General features: G+C 46.4%; 1 protein-coding gene across 1 annotated transcript in view; it reads right to left on the bottom strand.

The window, feature by feature from the left end:
• Positions 1–23,177, bottom strand: part of Serinc5 (serine incorporator 5) — a 101,745-nt gene that overhangs the window by 19,884 nt on the left and 58,684 nt on the right. The window contains exons 3-7 of the mRNA XM_052159353.1: positions 11,674–11,852; positions 11,198–11,280; positions 9,385–9,478; positions 3,620–3,831; positions 1,404–1,499 (exon numbers count right to left, since the gene is read on the bottom strand). Coding sequence (XP_052015313.1) covers positions 1,404–1,499; positions 3,620–3,831; positions 9,385–9,478; positions 11,198–11,280; positions 11,674–11,852 — 664 coding nt within the window. The remainder of the gene's footprint in view (positions 1–1,403; positions 1,500–3,619; positions 3,832–9,384; positions 9,479–11,197; positions 11,281–11,673; positions 11,853–23,177) is intronic.

A 23,177-nucleotide genomic window follows, 5' to 3' on the forward strand; every position in this document is an offset into this window, starting at 1 on the left:
TAACTTAAAACCAGAAATTAATACATAAGTAATTGTAAAAGAAAATTTTAAGATGCTGGTAAGCTAGGTCAGGATTGAGCTTCTGTGTGTAATTAATCAGCCAGTATAAGCCATACCTTCTATAAAACCTCCCACATAACCATGAAGATGAGACCCCGGCTGAACGTGGTGGCATGCACCAATAATCCCGGCTCTTAGAAGGGCAAGTTAGAAAAACTGCAAATTTAAGGCCAGCCTGGGCTGCATAGTAAGTTCCAGGCCAACTTGATTATATAGCAAGACCCTCTCTCAAAACAAGATAGACCAATAAGAAGTACCTGTATCTAAATGATTCTTGCATTTGTTTTCTGAAGTTAGTAACTTTCATTTTCTATTCAATTGAGACATTTACTTGATGTACAGATTAAAGATACCTGAACATTCACATTCATACACCTGCATATGTATCACAGAAGTGATAAAGATAAAACATAAAATATAAAAATTTGGGGACTCTAGAATATAGTACTTCTTGTTTTTGTTGTTGTTGTTTTGGGTTTTTTTTTTTTTTTTTTTTTTTTTTTTTGGTTTTTTGGATTTGGTTTTTTCGAGACAGGGTTTCTCTGTATAGCCGTGGCTGTCCTAGAAACAGACCACACCCCACAAGCATCCGTCATGTGCCAACTACTGTTCTGACTAATGCACACAGCATGAACATGTCAATGGGTTCTTAAAACTACACCTAGAACAGAGCTCAGACAGCCGGGCTCCTTTCTCTTCACCCCGCTGTCTCTGTTAAATAAATTTCATCTACAAGCACTGAGATGGCCTGCCAGCTAGTGGCAGAGCCAGGTTCAAACTGTATCTTCTGTTTCCCTCACTTTTGTTCCTCCCCCCACTCTCCGCATCAGAGAATAACCCCCTGATGTAAAATAACAAACAAAAAAACCAAAACCAAACGAAGCCAATAAAACAATAAAATAAAATGGTTCTCTACAGAGGAGAACAACAGAACGCAGCTGGGCCTCAATGCAACTGCAGAAGCTCATCTCTTGTCTTTTCTGTACAGCAGGAAGCCTCAATACGTGCTGGGGGCTGGGAAGAGGGCTCAGAGCTTAAGGGGCCCTGCTGCTCCGGTTCCCCAGTCAGGCAGCTCACAGTGACCTGCAATTAAGGAACGCCCTCCTCTGGACTCCTGGGCCACCTGCACTCACATACGCATGAGCACATGCGCATGCACACACAATTAAAATAATGTTTTAAAAGCAGAAATTTTTCATTTTTGCTGTTAAAGACTTAATGGCAAAGCATAGATCACCTTGCTTCTCTGAATTCTCTAACCCTCCCTAGCTCAGTAACAGTTCAGTTCTAGGCAGTAAAGACATGCACACTGCCAGCACACACTCCTCAACAGAGCTGCTTACCGGTTTTTTCAGGCTTGCTGGTCAGCGCTGAGAAGGTGAGGTAGGTGACATAGCAGCTTATGAGCCCTGGCTGCAGCAGCCCAGAGTGTGGCTGTCCTAGGAACAAGAGACAGACAGAAAACAGGCTTGAAGCCTGGCAGTAAGACATTATACCCTAAATGGGGCCCTCCCCACACCCTACCCGCCCTGCCCCGCCCCCATCCCCGGCCAATGGATGACACTCCTTAAACTTGGACACCCACCTTTACTAGAGAAAAGGGAACCTAGTGAAGTGTTTGGCCAGGAAAAAAAAATGTAATATTGGGTAGGGAATATGCCCTATTTATGCTATTTAAAGATGCCAAAATCTGTCCGACTTCTCCATAAACAACTCTCCTAAACCTATTAAATGCCTAACATATTCAAAACCTAACATATTCAATGTACTGCCCAGACCCCTGAGTGGTTTTTCAATTGCATGTATGGACATTATGTGTGTATGTATGCGTGCATGCATGCATGTATGCATGTACGGGTACATGCACGTAGGTTATCAGATTTAGCAGCAAGCGCCTTCATTAGCTGAGTCAACTGTCAGCCTTTCTCCCTATGATGTTTATAACATTAGTTCATAAATCACAAGATCAGAAAAAGAAAATCGCCATCATTTAGTTTGATGCAACAGACAAATTTCACAGAATAGTCACTGTGGATTGTACAAGCTCACTAGACAAACCATGAAGCAGAAGCATTGAGCTGTCAAGAGATAAAAACAAAACAAAACAAATTCCTCCAAAAAATGAAACCTCTCTTGGCCCCACTAAGTACAAGACCTGGTCCAGGCTAACGAGGGAATCTGTGGGGCAGGCATTCACTGGGGGAGGGACTTAAAGTATAATATTTAAGTGACAACTTAGTGTTGGAATCATCTGGAGCAACTATGGAATCCAGTGACCAGCGAACTCTCTTTTCTAAAATTTTCAACACTTGCTGACAGGAAAGTATTCAACCTTCCTTCTAGTTAAATTCCTCCTTAAATTACCATTATTAAATGATAATTATCAGTAGAAGTACTGTGATAGGCTATCATAATGCTGCACTCTGCAATGGGAACAAAACACCCTCAGAATTAAGGTCATTAAGCAAACTGTTGTGGCTGTTTCCGAAAGTAGGATTACTCCAAAAAAGATTTTAGTCAGCTTACCAATAGTTTGTTTTAAGAAATTCTTTACTGATCAATTGCAGGAACTAGGAGAATAATCCTATCGATTTCTGTAATGCAGTTAAAAACCTAGTATGGAAAATATCTTAGTCCTGCTAAAATTATTTAGTACTTGCTGCTGCCTTTATCCTTAAAGGGGAAGAGTCTCACACAGCCCAGCTGGCCTCAAACCTATGCAGTCAAGGCGGCCTTTAAACTTCTGATCTTCCAGTTTCCATTTCCCAAGTACTGTGGTTCCAAGAATGCACATGCATGCCTAACTTTTCAAATCCACTATTTTGGAAAGAGATTCAAAGGGGTTATACATTTATTCTCCATATTTCCTTTTCCTATCCAGAAATCGGAATGGCATGTGTAGATCAAATCATCTATGGAGTAAAATCCTTTATTCAACACCAGACTGGGGACATTTTTACACCTCTGAAGACCGTATATCTTCAGCACACTTGCTTAAGATGTCATAGATAGTTTATTATTGGTAACAGTTCACAGCTCCACTTTCTAAGGTGCTTTCAAGCCCCACTGTCTCTACACTTGTGGCTCTCACAGCAGCCGAAGTATGGCCAGGGTCATACAGTTCTGCTGACTTCAGTAAGCACACTCTGGTCATGAGACTGGAAGCAACCAGGATAGGATTTCCCGCTTCCTGTCTTAGTCAGGTTGCTAGCCACCTGAGACAATCCCAGAAACAGCAACTCTGGGCCCTGCCACTCACATTCCATGAGGACACAACAAGCTGACTTTATATATCTCTTGCTTAACAGAGACTAAGCACATTTCCCACTTAAAGGTTCCCTGTGTGCGTGTCCATCTTTCTATTGTTGGCTTAAGTCAAATCTTCCTGGATACCGAGCAAACCTAGTTATCATTTCCCAATGAGCATGAAATATGAAGAGGAGGCTTGAGCCCCATCCACGGGAAGTTAAAGAATGACGTGGGCTTTTTAAAGAAACCCACTGGGTTTGTTAAAAATCACAAAGGAAAAACATCTAGAAAAAGAAAAACCCACGCTTACGATTCTGGACACAGGGCGAGATGGCTGCCACGGAGATGAGCACGCACAGGCCACCGTGCACGCCCAGGAGGATCTTGTTGTCCACGCAGTCGTCCCACTGTGTGTAAAACACGGCCATCAAAGCCAAGCCTCCAACAGCAACGGAATACATGATGAGTGTCACCAGGGACAGGGAGGCGAACCACAGCTTATTGCGGACAGTGCCTGCAGTCCTGTTTCTCCGAGAAGGAAGTAGGTGAGGTGGAAGGGAGAGAGAACAGGAAGTCAGTGAAGGCCCCCATTCTCTGGAGCACTCCATCCCTCAGATACTGACTGACAGGATCCGCCCCAGCAGAGGCCCTGGAACCACCGATCAGAAGACACTTTGAGCAATGATTAGACTCTACCTCAGCTAGAAAGTTCTCACAATTATGCAGGCTCGCTGGCTTTAGAATTATCTCTAAATATGAGTTTCCTCTTCTGGCCCAAGCATGTTCATCAACTAAAAAGAACATCCATCAGCTTTAGCCTAGCACTGCTCCACTGATGCGAACAGCCTTGGGGAACATAGCGGCTGCGCTGAGGTATGAGGCAAAGATGGTAACTCGGTAGAGCTGGCTGTGAGCTTTCTCTGTCTCTCCGTGCTCTGCCAGCAGCCCCTCTGAGATCACCTTCTCTTAGAAACAAACAGCTCTACCCACAGAAGCCTGGTCAGCCTCAGTACATTTCTCTCTGTGCTAAAAAAGAGAGCCTGAATCAGGACCACCTCTCCAAACTGAGGAAATACTAAGGGAGAAATATTACAGTGAGTAGAATCAGGGAAAGAGGGGTTGGAGAGATGGCTCAGTGGTTAAGAGCATTTACTGCTCTTGCAGAGGGCGTGAGTTCAGTTCCAAGCAAGTACATCACGCAGCTCACAAGTGTCTACAACTCCAGCTCCTGGGACTCCAACGCCTCCAAAGGTACCTGCACTCACATGTAAATAATCCCACACACATATTTTGATAAATCTTTAGAGTCAGGGAAAAAGCTGTCCTGGGCTCAGGAGGTAGCTCAATCGGGAAAGTCCTTGCCTTACAAACATGAGAAGCTGCGTGTGACCTAAACAGTTGTGCACAGTGGCACACACTGACAACAGCAGCACTGGGGAGGGAGAGACAGCCAGACTCCTGGTGTGCCCTGACCATCCCATCTGGCCTGCATGGAGAGGTCCAGCCCAGAGGGTGAATAGCATCTGAAGACCGGCAATTGCAGTCGTCCTCTCTGGCTTCCACACGCATGCGCAAATGGGCTCACCCCTATAAGCGTGAATATGTACACACATGCACACACAAAGAAGGGGAGGGAAGGGAAGCTCTGTGGGACATACCATAAAGAAAGTTAAAGAGGAATTGGCTTTGCAGTTTTTATAAATAATAATAAAGAAATGAGAAAGATTAGTGGTCTTGTAATTCTACAGGAATTGTTCAGAACAAAGACGAGGGTGTTTATAAATGCTAAACTGGAGGACAGGCTGACTGTCATCTGACTCATGATTCAGCTGCTCTCGGTGTGAGCACCCACACTGCCACAACCGTGCTCCCTCAGCCTCCAGAGCAGCAGTGTGCTTCATGTTTCCTGAGTGCTGGAAAGTGTTCAAATCACGTAGCCAAGACACTTTCACAAGAAAGGTTACTCTTGCACAGAGAAAATAGGATAGAAAGGCCAAGAAGATGAGGACCATCATACTACTGACGCCAAGCCAGGCACCCTGATGACCTCAGAATTAGCCCATGTGAGAGGCGCACAGAGGAAATGAGGAAGGAGGACTTTGGGAGTCAAAATGTGATCATCAACCAGGAGACAGTATAAAGCACACACCCAGTGTGAGCAGTGACTGCGGGAGAAACGGGGCCCTGCCCTGTGTGCTTGCCTTTGGTGTTTGAGCTGGTCTTAGCAGGTGAGAAAGTTTCGACTACATTGATGTGCAAGTTAAGTCCTGGGCCTGGCCTCTCCCCTGAGCTCCAGACTCGTCTTCCTCATCCTTCTCCACTTGGAAGTCGGACTGACATGTTAACCTTGGCACATCACGATGGCTCCATGTTCAGCCTTATCCTCTACCCTCTAATATTTTTTTAAATTAAGAAAAAAATCGGTTACATTCTTCCCTTCAAAACTCTTCTACTCTCTCTAACATGTCACTTCAAAACCAAAGCTTCAAGTCTGGAAGTGCAACCAAGTGGTAAAGTCCTGGCCAAGCAGGGCCAATGCCCTGGAGGGGGTGGGGGAACCTTTCCACTAGTCCTCATGGCGCTATGATCTGGGCCGCAGACAGAGGGGTCCCTCTGTCCGTGTCTGAGCTTGCCCTCCCACAGGGCAGCCTGCTCCCTGCACGCTTTGCAGCATATGTTGCAGGAATGAGCCCTTTACATAACTCTGTGCTTCTGTGTTGAGTATCTATTCGTCTACTTCCCCACTATGACACTACTGACACTATCAGCTTTGCACTCCTTACGGCCATCGGCCATCGTGTAGGATGGTGCCTGGGGAATGAGAGACACTCGCTGAGAATGCTATAAAGAAAGAACACAGGACAGCAAAGTTACCCAAGAGGCCTCCTAATGGCAGGCTGCAGGAGAGGCTATAGAAATGGATGAGGGCCCCAGGCTGGGAGGCTGGCTGGGCCCAGGCTCAGTGAGAGGCGGGGCCAAACTAACCTAACAAAGGCAAATTTAAAATCTCAAATGCTTTCAACATCAACTTTACTGGCTACCCCTCTGTTATCACATCACAGTTATTCATATATGGAGGGGTGGGCAGCGTGTGGGGCGGAGGCATGCGTGTGCCTCACCATATGTGTGGGGGTCAGAGTGTGAGCTACGGTAGCTCTTTCTTTTCACCACATGGATTCCAGGGATGGAAGGCAGGTCACCAGGCCTGGTGGCAAGGGCCTTTACCAACTGGGCCATCTGGCCAGCACCTGTACCTCCCATGATTTCAACTGTGATATAGAAATAATACTTAAAATTGGAAACTGGAATTAAAAAGCAAAAATAAAATAAAACCACAACTACTACTAAACATCCAGTTCAACAAACCATACCATTTTACAGTACAAAAATCTAAAATTATGGGGTCAGAGATACTGGGAAACACTTCTCTGAGTGACATTCCAGAATGGGCGGGACAATAATCTGTTCTGCTGATTTGCAGGTCCATGGCATGTTTACCTTGTGGCTTTGGGGATCTTCTCTCTTGATATATTTAAAAATGAAATTAAAGAAAAGAAAGAAAAGAGTGCCCTCTAGTAATTTGTTCACCAAAATCAGTAATTGTATTTTCTGGGTCAGCCCTGAATCAAATCTACTTAAAACACAGAAAAGTGGGGGTGGGAGTTATGAGAAAACAATGTTAGTGATCATACCTGATTAGTATTAGTTTTAGGCTGACAAGCCAACTCTTTGTTAGCAAAAGGTTTCTGTGTGGGATTCTAGCCTCGAAACATTACAAATCCCTTTTTAATGATGTATTTCTGTGCATGTACATGCATGCATGTATGCCACATGTGTGCAAGTGCCATGGAGCCCAAAAAAGGGTGTAGGGTCCCCGGGGGCTAGAGGAGCAGGTGGCACCAGCAGCTGCAGCTGCCACATGTGTGTACTGGGAACTGAACTGGGGGCGTGGGAAGAGCAGTGACCGCTCTCGGCTGCTACACCACCATCTCTCAAGCTCGGCTGAAAGCTCCTAAGGAACTACCAAGCTTTCAAAGTGACCCCATAAACTTTGGCATTGGTAATCAGTACCAGAAAAACTGGCTCAAGAATCAATTAGACTGAAGGAGAGAAAAACACGAACAGGCCCAGGGGACACGTGCGGGTAAGGCACGAACCAGGTTTCTGTGTCCAAGGCTCTACTCTTACCATAAAACAAGCCTGCAGACCGTTTAGAGAGCACCTTGGTTTTGTCTACTCTGTAGTCACTCTGATGGCAGGCAGCATTAAGAGTTGCTAGAGAAAGATACTCAGCAGCTGCCATGCGTTTTCAAATTATTGTGGATTCTTCTGCACAAACAAGGACTCGGCCAAATAAAACTATAGCAGCCTTTAGCTGATCTTTAAGAAAACTCTACCACCTCAAAACTTGACCTATAGAAGAGATGACAGCACAAGTTTAAAGGTGACTCAAAATGTGGAGAGCAAGCAATCTCTCCCACAAGGACACGAGTCAATCTGAAACCCTGTAATTGTAGAGGTAAAACACCGAGGTAACCAGTAACATTATCTGTGTGGCCAAAGTAGTGTAAACAGTTTTTAAAGATTTGTGTGTATGTGCACATGCCACACCTCTACAAGAGCCAATCCAATAACCTGCTGGAGCGGAAGGAGTCAGCTGTCTGCTATGGGTGCTGGGAACCATACTCGGGTCTTCCATAGGAGCACCCAGCTCCAGGAACCACTGAGCCATCTCTCCAGGCCCAACATTTCGAATCTGGTCCTACTTAGCTGGACGTAATCTAATATCCACAAAGTAACAAAGCTTTGTGCCCACACTGCTTCCACTGGGGCACCCCACAGCTACCACGGCGCCAAAAGAGCAGAGCAATGTTCAACCTGAAGAACATGCTAAACATGGAAAGTATTGAGAAAGTTTGGACAATGTGTTTCATCTTACTCAACATAAAATAAAACACACACTCATATGGCATTATTGTGAGTTATTTGGTTTTCTTTTGTTTTGTTTGCCAAAATATAGTATAAAAGAAAATACCTAGAAAAATCTATAAAATAGCAGTCACAGTTCGTATATATCTAGAATTCTAATATTCAGGAGGCAGAAGAGGGAAGATCCTTAATTTACAACCAGCCGGAACTGCAGAGACAAATAAGACACAGACAGACAGACATAAAGCAATAGCTTTACTGAGTATAAAAGAGAATTATTTGAAAAATAAAGTCAACTCAGTGGTAAACACTTGCTTGGTATCCAAGAGACCCAGAAAGATCAACACCACCAGACAGACAGACAGACAGACAGACAAGCAAACCAGAGCAATGAAACGCTTTACTCAGCACCTCAGGGTCAACATGGCCTTAGCAGAAGGGCTGGGTGGTTATTTATAGGCATCTCCCTCTTGGCCTAGGATGTGAATTCTCTTTCCAAGGCACTAAGAGTCTACCATTTTACAGGCAAGACAGCTTCCTACAGCAGGATGCAAGTTTTCCCAATGAAGGGATCCTGTATGTTTTAGAAAATAGAGACAGACCATTTTATTTTCAAGAAGAGAACTATTTCACCCCAGACTCTCCACAGAAGATCTCCTGCTCCAAAGCATTTTGTTGTTTGTGCTTGTTTTGCTTTTTAACCTTGTAGGAGTGGAACCTAGACAATGCATGTCCAAGGTACAGACATACTCAGCCCACAGTCAGGTCAGTCACACAGGGTCCACTCAGCCAGCCAGACATACTCGGTCCATATTAGCCAGGCAGTCACACACAATCCATACAGCCAGTCTCACAGGGTTCACACAGCCAGTCAGTCACACAGGGTCCACACAGTCAGCCAGACATACTCGGTCCATATAGCCAGACAGTCACACACAGTCCACACAGCTGGCCACTCACACAAGGTCCACATGGCCAGGCAGTCACATATGGTCCACATGGCCAGGCACACAAGGCAAAGCAAGACAGAAGGACAGAGAGGACAGAGCACAGTATGAGAGAGGAGAAAAGGGAGAGAGGCCCACACGGAGTGTAATCCAGAGTGTAGCCTTGAACTCAGTGAGGGTTTTCCACAAAAACACATACCAGTTCTTGTTCCATTTATGTGCAAACTCCACGATCAGGAGCAGCTGGATACAAATGAAGAGGAAGCTCCCCGCGGCTCCCACATAGCGCCAGACTGCAAAGGAACATCACCCAGAGGGAGAGGTGAGACCGAGCGCCTGCACTGACTCTAAAGGAAAGACTCCTTTGTATTTGTGTCTATCATTCCTCTAATACACTTCATTCCGTACAGCCACACAGGTAGACACTATCTCATCCGCTTGATAACCATGAGATAGACCTGCACGTCTGTGTGACTTAGGATGATGGCTAGTGTCTCTGACAGAATCTAGAAGCACTAGGGAAATGGGCCTCTAGGCATGCTTATAGGTGATTACATTGATTGTGTTCATTGAGTCTGGACAACCCATCTTAATTGTCAGGACCATTCCTTGGGCAGGAGTCTAGACTATAAACTAGAGAGAGTGATGTTCATTGCTCTTTCTCTTAGGCATGTGACCAGGTGCTTCCAACTCCTATGGCCTTGATTTCCCCCCATGAACTATGCTCTAGAATGACCCTTTCTCCTTTAAGTTGTGTGAGACCTTGTATTCTATCGTGTCAACAGAAACAATAGTACTATGACATTTGGCAAAGCCTCTCTTAACTAAGGGCCCAGCTGGGACTGGGACACCAGAGTCTGACCCTGGAGCATCCCAGATGACCCTCATGCTGACCTGACAGCTGTCTCAATGGATGCAGGATTCACACAATCCACAGTGGCCTGAGTCACAAGCAGAAAGAAACACTGCTAGAAAAAATGAACAGTTTAAAGCTTACTGGGCAAAGAGCCTTGACTATCCAGTATGGAAATGAAGTGTCGAGGGCTCAAGGTTTCTTTTGGCTCTGCCATAAGGTGTTAGACAAACCACACTGAGAAAGTTGCAGGCTGTCTATAAAAACAGAGCTAGAGCTGACCTGACGACTCCTAGGTCACCTCTCTCTCTAGATATCGTATCTCCAAGATACGAAAATATCGTTGTAATGAACAGAAACTAGTTAACAGTATTATAGATCAAAGGAACACTTAGATAAACCATTTTTTAAAGTATATGAAAAACTGATACAGCTCTGAAGATGTATCTAATGAAGCGTGGCTGGTACCTATGACCGCATCTCCACTAGAAAAGGCAAGACATTTGGGTTGAATGGAGTGTTTTGACCTCTTTAATTTAGATTCCATCTCCATTCTCACCTGAGCTCAGAACAGGGCACCCTGTTCTTTCCCTAGGAAGGAGCTGTGCTTTGGTTATGACTAGTGGCTCTGTATTACATATCAGTAAAAATCACTTCATATACAGTGAGTTTAGACACAGACTGGAGGATGCTTCCCTTTTCCAAGTTTCCTAAGTAACAACTGTTTCCTGCTACCAGGTCTGTTTCATACTCAGAAAGAATAAGACTCGTCCATGGCAGAGGTATTCATTCTGACGTGCCAGATCTGTTTTCAAGCAAATACTAAAGACCTCCTTTACTCTCCAAGCCAGTAAGCTTATCATTCCAATTGCTTAGCCAACAGAGGAACAGAGCTGTCTCATGGGCTTCTTGTAAGTAGAGGAGGAGGAAAGGGGAGAGGGGAGTGCAGGCAGGTCCAGCTGCTTTTCAAAGCTCCCATAAAACAGGTGGGGCCCAACCCAGGGCAGCGCACAGGCTAAATCCCCGACTACTGAACATCCTTCAACTCAGAGAAGATTTAGAAGTTCAAAGTAGCAAAGACATGGGAGCATGCTTTTGAAGAGTTTTACAAAATGTGTAAAAACAAAGTCATCGGGCAACCCAAATACCCAGTCTGTACCTTTCAAAAACGTCTCCTGATCCGGAATGAAGAAGGCTCCTGAGCACATGGCCCCTAACAGCAGCAATTTAAAGAACCAAAAGCTGCAAAGAGAAAGAAAGGAAAGAGATTCAAATGCTATTCAAAGACAGGCAAACATCTCTCAGAAGGTAATGTGCTAGCTCCTGTTTCTGTAGAGTTCTCGCCATCACATCAAGGGGAAGTGACAGAGCGCCCGCCACAGAGAGGCTTTTCCCACCATGAGGCACACTTGGAATGGCCTCAGTAGGATGGCAATGACCTGGGGAAGACCGTAGTAGGAACAATGAACTCGGTGTACACTGCATTTCTTGTTAAGACCCCAGGCACCGCCGCTCTTCGGCTCCCAGTGACACGCAGCCCATCCTCCCTAAACCAGTGCCAAATGTTAATTAGCAGAATGTCGGTCAGTGCGGGCAGGAGATCCCAGGGCACCCTTGGAAGAACGAGAGACTTACCCATTGTGAATGTAGGCCCGGCAGCTTTTGCTGGTGTTGACTTTTAAGGTCAGCAGGCAAAACACAGCGAAGAAACAAGCCATTCCAAAGCAGACCCTGTACACCGCGGAATACCCCACCAGGTTCTCACAGTCGTCCCCGGCTTTAGTCCCCTTACAGAAGTCCTCAAAAAAGGGAATCTGAGAGAGAAGAGGCAAAGGTGGCCTGTTAGAACTAGGCTGGAGAGGAGCTGCCTGTGAGGGCTTGGTCTTAGTCAATATGCACGGTACCGACAGCCACCACGTGCAAAACAGCACCAAGGCTGAACGAAAACTACCTGTCCTCTGAAGAGTGTCTAGCTGGAAAGGGTGCTCGATGGCTGCTCTTTAAGGACCACGGCCCAGGTCCCAGCACCTAAGTGATGCTGGGCTCGCGGGGTCTGTAATTCTAGACCCCGTGGATCTGATGCCCTCGTCTAAACTTTAAAGTATAAGAACATTCTTAGTTTTCCTTAAACCCCCTTTCAAAGCTAGATACAGTCCCTATAAAAGGACGTTTGATATCAGAATTTCTATTACGTTTATAGGCTGCAGCTGTATACTTCTTGAAATACACACTATATATCATAACAAGTGAGAAACTGCCTACACAACCACCCCAAATGTCACTTTCTTCTACTGAAGAGTCATTGACTTAGTTGGTGGGGGGATTTTTATTCATTCACAAATAAGAATGTATATATACACATATATAACATATATATACCCATATGCCGTGCTATACACATCCTATATACACAATGTTTTTTAAAGATTTGGGGCTATGGACTTGGCTCAGTGGGTAGAGTTATGTACTTACTTATCTAGCGTGCACGAAGCCCTGGGCTCAATCCTAAACATTAAATAAACAACTAGGTAAGGTGATATACACCTACAATCCCAACACTCAGAAGATACATTTTTCCAGTTTCTCAGTCTCTCCAGACAGAGGTAGGTAGGAGATGTAGGGTAGGAGAGAGGAAAGGAGGGGGAGGGAGGGGAAGATGGTGGGGGAAGGTAGAACGAGAATAAGAGAACAAAAGAGTCTGTGAGTACCAACCAGAGAGTCGGAGTCCTTCTTAAACATACCACTGTTTGAGTAGACAAGAAATACAACCAGCAAAGGTCAGAGCACTGAGGTAGAGAAGGTACAGTTTGAATTCCTTCACAAACATAACCGAGGCACTCTGAGCCATCCCAGTGAGAACACCCAGTCACCACTTTGGAATAGTGACCCAAGTCATGGGTAAAAAGTTGACCCATGACACAGGAAGCGCCCTCATGGAGGAGACAAGACAGGCCACGTGAGCACTCTCTAAGGAGTCTGGGTGTGAGCATTCATCAGGATTCAAACCTTCCAATGGTGAAGCCATGGTGTGATGAGGAATCCTGACTGCTGACTTGATTAGGCTGAGAAACACTGAGGGCGGTAGTGAAGCATCTCCGTGCATGTGTGCGTGCCATGTGTGCGTGCATGCATGCGTGTGTGCATGTGTGTGTGCTTGCGTGCATGCTGGTGAGCTTCAGCTCATGAGGACTCTGATGCAATGGATCAATAAATCCCTTGGTGGATTTTTAATACAATGTTATTACTGGGATGTTCTGAAAGGAAGGAGACAGAGCGTAGTTGGCGCAAGGAGGTGAGTCGTGGTGTATCTCTGGACTGTATTTTTGTTTATTTACTTTTGAGAAGTTCACACATATTAATTGTACTCCTCCCAGATCCTTGTCTCCTCTGCCCACTCAGCTAACGACACATCATCTCTTCTCTCAAAACAACAAATTCACTGAGTGGGATTTGTGTGGCAACTACTCTGCGCACTGAGCCTGCTCCAGAAGGTGGTAGACAGAGCCAGGGTGTCTCCACGGAAGGAAACTGATGTCCCTCTCCCAGAAGCTATGAGTTCTCTGGCTTCCTGGCAAGAGGAGAGACTTTGTTCCTGCTTCCCTGTCTCCACGCTGGGGCTCTGTCTGACTTAAGATGGCGCAGGTCTTGCGCGTGCTCTCAGAGTCCGCGAGTTCACTATACATCAGCTCTGCTGTATGTGGAAAACTTAACACCTCTTACAATCTTTCACATCCTCTCCTCGGCTGTATCTTGATCAGGCCTCTCCTGTATGTTCTTTTTCTCTACTTCCGGTGCCAGGCCGAGAACACACTCCCACAACAGGCCCATAAGTGCTGAGCTGAGTGACCACAAATGCTTAGAAACCACAAGCCAGGATGATTAATCTCTCCTGTAAGTTGTATCTTTCAGGTACTTAGCTGAGTAGCAAAAATGTTTATATATATGAATGGGCCCACAAACCAGAGCTCTCGCTACAAATGGAGTCACATCTATATGACAGTACTACTGACAAGCAAAATCTATATTTATTATAAAGAAGAAACTTGACAATATCACTTATTAGTTTATTTAGATAGTTTCTTTTTTTTAAAAAAATATGTATTTTATGTGTGAGGGTGTTTGGGCCGCATGCATGTCTGCATCCCACATGTGTGCAGTGTGAACAGAGTGCAGAAGGGGCATCAGAAGCCATGTAACTGCAGCTGTCCTGGGAGTGTCTGGCTCCAGGAGAACAACAGATCCTCTTCACCTCAAAACCAGCGTCTCCACCCTGTGACTTAATTATCAACAATACCAATTATTGTCTGTCTTTGTTTCCTTCCTTCCTTTTTTATTTCAAGATCACACCTGGACCCCAGGGTAGCCCTGGTCTAACCCAGGGTAACCTTGGTCTAACTCAGGGTAACCTTGGTCTCAGCCTTGGAAGTGCTAGATTATAAAACCTGCCTTTTCCCACTTTGTATACACCACCTCATGAACCCCCTACACACCAAATTACGTGCACACTGGCACGTTCCCCACCTACCCCCCCCAACACACACACCATTCACCTTTACCCTCCTCCACCCTCCTCCCTGTTTCCTTCTGTCTATTGACACTGAACGCTGGCTGTACCGACTTCTCTGCGGCCACTCCCAGTTAACCCCTCCCTTGTTTACTTGTCAGGCCCTCTGTGGCCACAGCACCCCAGGAGCATCCCGGGGTGAGTACACGGCACTGAAAATGTGATCCAAGCTCAAGGTGGGCAAATAACTCTGGCTCCCAACAGTACCCAAGCCTCCCTGTGCTCTGCGGGCGGCCCCGGCGACTCCGCAGCACTTAGCTGTCAGGGTAAGTGCTCAAGGAGCCACAAGGTTTTAACAAGAGGAGTTTTCCCTGATTAAATATTTGCTGTTCCAAGCTCTCTTCCAGTTTTGGGGAAAGAAAACACACATCACACACAGATTCCACACTTGAGGGTGTTAGCTCGTAAGTCCACTCTGGGCATCCAGGGACATCACACACTGAGTCTGTATTGTTATGTGCAGGCCTCTGGGAGCAAAGGCTTCTTTCCCATCCCACAGAGAAATCAAACTCAAAACCAAAACCATCAAGTAAGAATAAATAGCTTAGAGGAATTTACAGTCTGGACTCCGTTACAGTCCAGACTCTGCGGCTCATCTGGGCAAGCTCATCTCCCCTTAAGTCCCCAGACAATCCCTGTGAAGGGCTGCCTGTCATACCTTGCACACAGCAGTTACTATGTAAGCTTAGGCACTGTATAAACACGGAAAGGGCGTTCTGCAGAGGGAGTCAGACACACTGCCGGGACCACTGAAGGGGATATCTGATCTAACAAGGTAAGGTGGGCATCTGGGCTCCAGTCATGGTGCCAAGGCATTTACTGTAGAACCATGTCAGTCAGACGAATGGCACGCAGGTCCCAGTCCCTAAGAACTGAGTTCCAGCGAGCCACAGTGGCACTAGATTCTAGTCCTAGTACTTAGGAGGCTGACACAGGTATATCACAGGTCAGAGGCCAGCCTGGGACACACAACAAGCTTAAGGCCAGGCTAAGCAACAAGGTAAGACCCCGTCTCACAGCGTGAAGGGCTAGGGACATAGCTCAGTAACAGTGCACTTACCACGCGTGTGCAAGGCCAGGGATTTGATCTGCAGAACTTAACAAAAGGACACAAAAGTTCCAAAAGCATAAACAGAACTCTTGGACATAGAAAACCATGTCCTTAAGGGAAGTCCACTCCCAAGGCATCAACGGAAGTTCCAACCTCAAGAGAAAGAAACCGGAAGCAGCAGTGGGAGATGCTAGCAGTGCCCCTGGCATCTTCAAGCCTGGGTAAGTTAATATCAAAAATGAAGGTAAGAGAGGCTGAGGCTCTTTTGCTAAAGTCTCACTATGGTAACTGGTAACTTAAGTACCGAAGTCTGGATTCCCCAGCACCCATGTAAAAAGCCAGCCCCTGTGGTACAAGCTCTAATCCCAGACTGGGAGGCTGCGACCGGGGAAATCCCACGGTGTGCGGAAGCAGTCTGGCTACATCAATAAGCTGAGGACTCCGTGAGAGATCCTATGCAAAACAAGTTGGGGACCAAACGAGGACAGCTAACATCAACCTGGCCTCCTATGGATTTGCACACACATGCACAAGCGCCCCCTCACAACATGCATACACATGTGAACGTATATATGCCGTATGCAACACACGGACACACACAACACAGCTAAAGAAAGGTCTCACTGACTTAGGTTCCAGATGATGCAAACTTAGGGGGAAAAAAAGTAGATTCTGTGGGAGTGGTTCTCACAGAAACAAAGGAGAGATGGGAGTCACGTGGCTCAGTGACTATGACTTCAGAGATGAAAATGTGATATTAGCAAAGCTAATTAGTCTTACATATCATTCTATCAAATTTCTAGCGCTTCAGATGAAATCATACTGGTGAGAAAGTTCTGGGCAGCTCAGCATAAGTGATAAATTAACTCACAGAAACTAGAAGAACAAGATCTAAGAATTCTTTTTCATCATCCATCAGCTGGAAAGAATGGGAGAGGGGTGTGCCTCTCTCCTTTAAGTCTCCATTTCAGGCTCCCTTAGATTTTTCTCCATGAAGTAACTCTCACAGCACAGTATTAGCTGTTACTGACCAGGGTACAGCAGCGGTGAGACAAGGATTCTGGGCCAGCCTCCACCCTCTCCTGGGCAGAGTGACACCAGGGTTGCTTCCTCAGGATGTTAGCATCCTGCAGCCCTTTGGGGAACCTAGGAGCATTTAAAGACAGCAACCCCAGCTGCGGCTTGCCCCTCTTGGGCTAGCCTTGACCACCCCCCGTTTTATGAGAAAAGCATATATTCTATCCTTATAAAAAGCTCAAAAAAGGAGCGGGGTAAATTAAAATTCCATGGTCTGACTTCACCTGATCCTAACACCTGTCAAACCAGGAGTGTCGTCCCCCCAGAGGAAACCTTCAGAGATCAAAAGGACATAGGCAGACTGATAGTGTAGTTCACTCACACAAGTCCTTTGTGGCAGTAAGATCAAACAGCTAGAAAACAGCTCTATCTGAAGGGTTAAATACGTAAGCCTTCAGTCCAAGCCAGAGAACTCGCAGGAGACAGCCCAGGACTGAAGAAGGGCTCTTCCAGACATAGAGTGGAGGGGAGGAACTTCACCTCCATCCACAGAGGATTAGGTAAAGATGAAGGCCGAACATCGAGTCACTGATTCTGAAGGAGAAATAGGAGTATATCCCAGTGAAGAACAGAGAGAACCGGCCATGAAAGATGCTATCCTGCTGGGTGTGACATCATCTGTGAATAAAGAAGGCGCAGGGACAGATCTGGACGAGGATTCCCAGTTTCGAAGTTGAGAGGTAACCACGGAAGTGAATCACAGCCACAGTAGAACAGTAATTCATTTAATGACGGCCTGTCCTGGAGGTGCCTGTATCAAGAGGAGGTGTGGGTGGACAGTCCCACAAGGGTACTCCAGAAAGACAGCTGGACGAAAGATAATGGGCATGTTGGAACATGCTTGTAATTCTAGTAGTTGAGAGGCAGAGGCGGGTGGGAGGGTGGGGATGCCTCGTGTCCAAGACCAGCTTGGTCTATACAGCAAATTTCAGGCCAGCCAAGAAAGGGGTGAGAATCCCAGAGTGGCCAGCACACACACCCAAGGAGGCCACCCATGTGAACTGACGGGACTCTCCTGGGAGGGTGGGGTGGGAAGGAACAGAGGAAGGTCAGCCTAAGCCCAGAAAGCCGCTGTCAGGGAGGGCTAAAACCCCTGGTGACAAACCTCTGTGCTAACCAAGTCAGCTAAGGTCCTCAAAGACCCAACTGTATGCATGGCTGTTTCTGGGGGAAAAATGGAAAACTCAGTCAAATTAGAGTTTGTACGCACGTTCTTCATCCCCTACTCCATACCACACGACACACGGGTATTACAGACAGGGTTTAGTCAGCCTCTCATTCTTACCTACTCTGGGCAAGTATTATTCAGGTCAAGGGGAAATAAGCATCAAATAAAGCAGGTTGAAGAGCCACACTCTGAGGCTGGAATGCTGCTCAACCAGTAGGCTGCCTGCCTAGCGTACACGGGCCTTGGGTTTGATCCCAGTGCTGTAAGTCACTGGCTAATTAATCAGTTTAAATCAGTGCTAATGAAGCACTGTCTAGTGAAATGCTGTGCAGATGATATGCATACACATATATGCCGTGCATGTATAGTGTGTACATTTAAACAATGATAGGGCGTGAGAATCAACTGTCTTCTGTAAGATGGGACACCAACATACTTAACTCATGATTCTGAAAGCCCAGATCCCTCGCTTCCTAATCCCATTCCTGAGAACCATGCACAACAGACACTCTGGCTCCAGCGTTCCTCACTTTTTACCCCATATTAGGATCCCCTCGTGCTCATTTTGATATTCCTCATAGCTCCTCCATCCCCAACATGACTGAAATAGATTCATACAAATAATTTCCTTCCCCATAAATTATCCCCATTTGCATTATAATTCCATACAGAATAACAGACACTAAATTATGCTTGCCTAGCTAGGCATGGGGTTCACACAGCCCTTCCCTGCAAGGTAAGCTAGAGCTCTGGTTGCCTGAGCATGAAGTTTAGGCGGCTGGAGTTTGTCTCTTAGAGACGAGGTATGTATGTGGCCTGCATGGAGCCATCAGGGCCTAAAATAGCAGACAGAACAACTACAGCCCATAGGTCAGATCCAGCCGGTCCCTGGTTACGAAAATAACTCTTTGGTGGGACGGAGCTAAGTCCATTGGTCAGCACCGGTTGGACCACTCTTAGGCCACAATGGATGCCCAGAGCCTGCAGTCTTCACTAGCAGACACTTATGGAGACAGTCTGTCCACCTCTCTGCTTCACACAGACGTGGATTCAAGTGAATCCAACTGTAGAACCACCCTTCTGCCACTTTTAGTGTACAAAGAGGATCTGTCTTTATTTTTTGATGGAGAGCAGAAGGGGTGGGGGGTGTCCAATGCTCAGAAGCCTTAAGCAGCATCAACAGAGCCCCTCACATCTGTTACATCTGTCCCATCTGTCCCAGAAGCACAGCCTGTAACAACCAAAAATAAAACCCACACTGATGAGAGCTGGCATGTCGACACGGTAATTTTAGACTAGTGTGTTGACTGTAGAAAACTGTCTCCCTGAACTGCACCCATTGTGGTCCTGGTTCCCTAAGCCACAGGGAGCAGCCTGAGGTTCTGTGGGGAGTCCCTCCCTCACCTCAGCTGTCTATCCAGACATCCCCAACTGGAGTTCACAAGAGTGGGCCAACCAGCCTATCATCAGGGTTTTCTTCCATACAAACTCTTGCCTCAAACTAAGATCTTCCTGCCTCGGCCTGTCAGCCTCTCTACTGGCAAGATTACAGGTATGCACCACAAAAGCCAGCTACCAAACTATTGATCTCCCCTACCTGAGGTTCGGTGCCTTACAATAACCATATGTTGCTTATATGTTATCCCAGCACACCTGAGATTTTGGTACCTATACTAACACGAATGGATAAATCAATGGAAGCAATAGGTTTTAAGCAGTTTTTAAATAATGGGATCAGCAATTGGGCATCGTGGTGCTTGTCTGTAATGAAACCACTCTAGAGGTTAAGAGACAAAAGGACCACTTGAGTTCAAAGCTAGCCTGAGCTACAAAGGAAGTTCAGGCTAGGCTAGTCTGCACTACAAAACAAGAACTTATCTCAAATACACTTTGTTCCTGTGTCTCTGTCTGTATGTATGTCTGTCTCTTTCTCTCTCTAATCAATCAAAACAAAATAAAATGGAAAAGACAATGTCCTTAGGAGCTGGCAGTGAATACCTATCACCAAAGTGCCCAGCACTACAGTGGCTAGGGCAGAAGGCACTATTAGTTCTAGCACACCCTGAGCTAGATAGCACGATCTGCTGCTGTGCTATACACAGTTAGGCCCTGTTACAAAACCCCACACACCAAAAAGAATGTACTGAGATTGCAGTACGGCCAAAAAACATCCCTTATACTTTGTAAAGAGCATCAAAATTAGATCGCATGGATCTCACTTTATCTGTAGGTATCCGGCACACACCTGCAATGGCAGCAACAGCAGCTTTTACCAGGTAGGGACAGAGAGGAGTTCAAGGTTATCCTTAGCCACGTAGTGAGCCTGAGGCCAGAAGGAGCTCCAACAACAATGGGTGCCTAAAACTATGGGCAATATATATATAATCCCTATGATAAAATGAAACAATAGCAGCAATGCATTGTAATAGAAGAGCCAACATCAATACTCTTACACTTGGGAGCCATATAAAATAAGAGTCACTTGCGCTGGGTTTAATAGCACATTCCTAAAATCCAAACATCTGGGATGCTAAGGCAAAAGAATTACAAGTTTGAGGACAACCTAGGACACGTAGGAGACCCCATCTTAAAAGAGAGGGGTGGGATGGAGAGGAGGAGGAGAAGGTGGAGGAGGAGGAGGGGGGGGGAGGAGGAGGAGGAGGAGGAGGAGACAAGAGGTGAGGCTAGTTACAGCTTATTGGTAGATTAACTGTCCAGCACATGCGAGGTCCTGGGTTCAATTCCCAGTACCAACCAACAAATATGCAAACAAACAAAGGATTGCTTGAACAAAAGTATTGATACCACAATAGCAGATCTGATGACCAAAATATCCACGGAGTGACAGTTGGTGGTACAAAGGGATATTCATGTCCTACGCAGGATAGAGTGGGGGCAGTGCTGCATAATTTAAAGCTTTGAATTATTTATTTCTGGAATTTTCCACGTCATGTTTTTGGATTTCTGTTGACCCCAGATGATGAAAACCACAGAATAAGACGCCACGGGATGGGGTGCTACTGCGTCCCCAGCGTTCATGTCCTTCCTCCAGTTCCATCACTCTGAGCCCACATCCTCTTAGCTCCTTCCGTGCTGTGGGGTCTGCACCGTCTGGCTCCATCTTTATGGTAAGTAATAGTACTATTCATTCTAACTGTTAGCACCTGTCCGGTCCATTTATCAGGGGGCGTTTGGGGGTCAGTCGTTTAAGGGATGCCTTTGACAATCACCGTGAAAGGACCAAGCATAATTCACATTCTCACCTCATCGCTTTCTCCCTACTGTGGGCAGGACAATCTTTAAAAAGATCCAGCGAACAGCCGGAGCCTTCCAAAGACTTCGGTGCAAGGGAGCTGACAGATAAAGACTGTGAAGATCACCTATTGCTGTATGGCTCCTGGCAAACTCATGGTTACTTGACAAGAGTCCATCTCAGCCCTTGATTCAGAGTCTAACAAAAGCCCATCAGCAAAGCTCAAATGCTGCCCCAAGTACAAAACAACTCCCAGCCCCACTCACTGTGTGGAGGGCGGGAGACAGCAGAGGAGGCGAGGCTGGGACTTGAGGGAGTGTTCCTTTCTAGACTAGATGGCCTCAGATGAAAAATAGCATTGTTTTCAACCCCGTGTCTCCACCGAGCCATACTGAGAAGGGATGGAAACCAGGGGCGGAGCCCCGCTGTCAGGCCCCCCAAGCCCCAGCCCAGGAGAACTGCAGCTCCTAGTGACCCACAGGAACTGGGGCTCCACACTACTGACCACAAAGCACACTGACACAGAATTCAGCTGCTGTGCAAAAGAGCTTTTGAAAGTTGTTTCACTCAGCTCGGTTAAAATAATACACTTAAAATTCCTCCAGAATCAAAGAACTAAGCTAGCAGTATCTTTCTTTATTTGATATTATTCTAGTAAGAAAACATAACAGGTAGCTGCTGAGAATGTGAGTTTTGCTTGGGGCTAGAATTCAACTAAAAAAAAAAAAAAAACACGCCCTCTGGGCCTAGGTCCCAGCACTGTGAATACTCAACCAACAGAGACCACACTCACAGTCAGAGAGCCAGACTTCTGCCGTTAGCATGAATACTGCGCGGTGTTTTGCATCAGAGTGATCTACTTTTGTGGCTGAGGGTGGGCTGCTGGCAACCCATGCGGGCGCTCTGCAGAGTCACCTGGTGGCCGCGCTGCGCTCTAGGATTGGGGTTGTAGGATGTTGTAGGTTGGAGGCAAGATGTTCGGGGGAAGCAGTTTTAATAGCAAGACACAGGTCCCAGCCACACAGCCGATGGCTCTGAGAAACAGGAGGCCAGGACCAGGCAGGTATGGCAGGGCCCCCAAACCAGGCCAGGTAACAGGAGGTCTCAGCCAGACTTGACAAGTTGATATTTCTGGGTCACTACAGGTAGCTTGGGACCCTTAGCTCACTTTTAACTTTATCATCTGTCAGCGCCACAACAGGTTATAAAGGCATAAATTGCAGCTTTCCCAGTGTGAAAATGACTGGGGAACACCTACTTAGTATGTCTAGCTCACCCCTGTGCTTTCTTTTCTTTTCTTTTCTTTTTTTCTTTTTTTCTGAGACAGGGTTTCTCTGTGTAGCCCTGGCTGTCCTGGAACTCACTCTGTAGACCAGGCTGGCCTCGAACTCAGAAATCCGCCTGCCTCTGCCTCCCAGAGTGCTGGGATTACAGGCGTGTGCCACCACTGCCCGGCTACCCCTGTGTTTTCAAAGAGTGAGTTTTCTGGCCACACCGGGAAATCCTTTTAATCCATCCCACTAACCACATTCAAAGACTCCAAATGCAGTTGTCAGACTCAAAGTACCTTTGCCTCTTAAGAAAAATGCAAAATTTGCAGACTGTGTACACACAACGCCCAGGGAGAAAAGACAGAGCAAAGGAAAAGAGCAGGTGATGAGCGGCTCCTGGAGGACGAGGACCTCAGAGGACCTGAGGCGTCCCAGCTCTACCCCAGGAGTGAGAGACAGAAGCAGAGTGGAGCCGATTGGTATGCAAAGTAGATAAGACACCAAAGTGACTTCTCAAGTTCCTTGATGGACACATCCAGGCTAGCTGGCATGGGACAAACTAGCTGTGAGCAAGAAGGGTGTCTTGTTTCTCCGCCCAAGGCCATGCAGGTTTGGAAAGCTCACTCTAACAAGCTTGCTAATGGACCTCCCTGTTCCCCTGTAGCCTGAATGGTCATGGAAAAGAGCCCAGGAGTCTATTTTGACACACACAACTCCATCAGAAACACAAAGCTAGTCCAAGAATTGCAAATGCC

The sequence above is a fragment of the Apodemus sylvaticus genome, chromosome 16 (genome assembly GCF_947179515.1).
Source record: "Apodemus sylvaticus chromosome 16, mApoSyl1.1, whole genome shotgun sequence".
In the NCBI taxonomy this organism is placed as follows: domain Eukaryota; kingdom Metazoa; phylum Chordata; class Mammalia; order Rodentia; family Muridae; genus Apodemus; species Apodemus sylvaticus.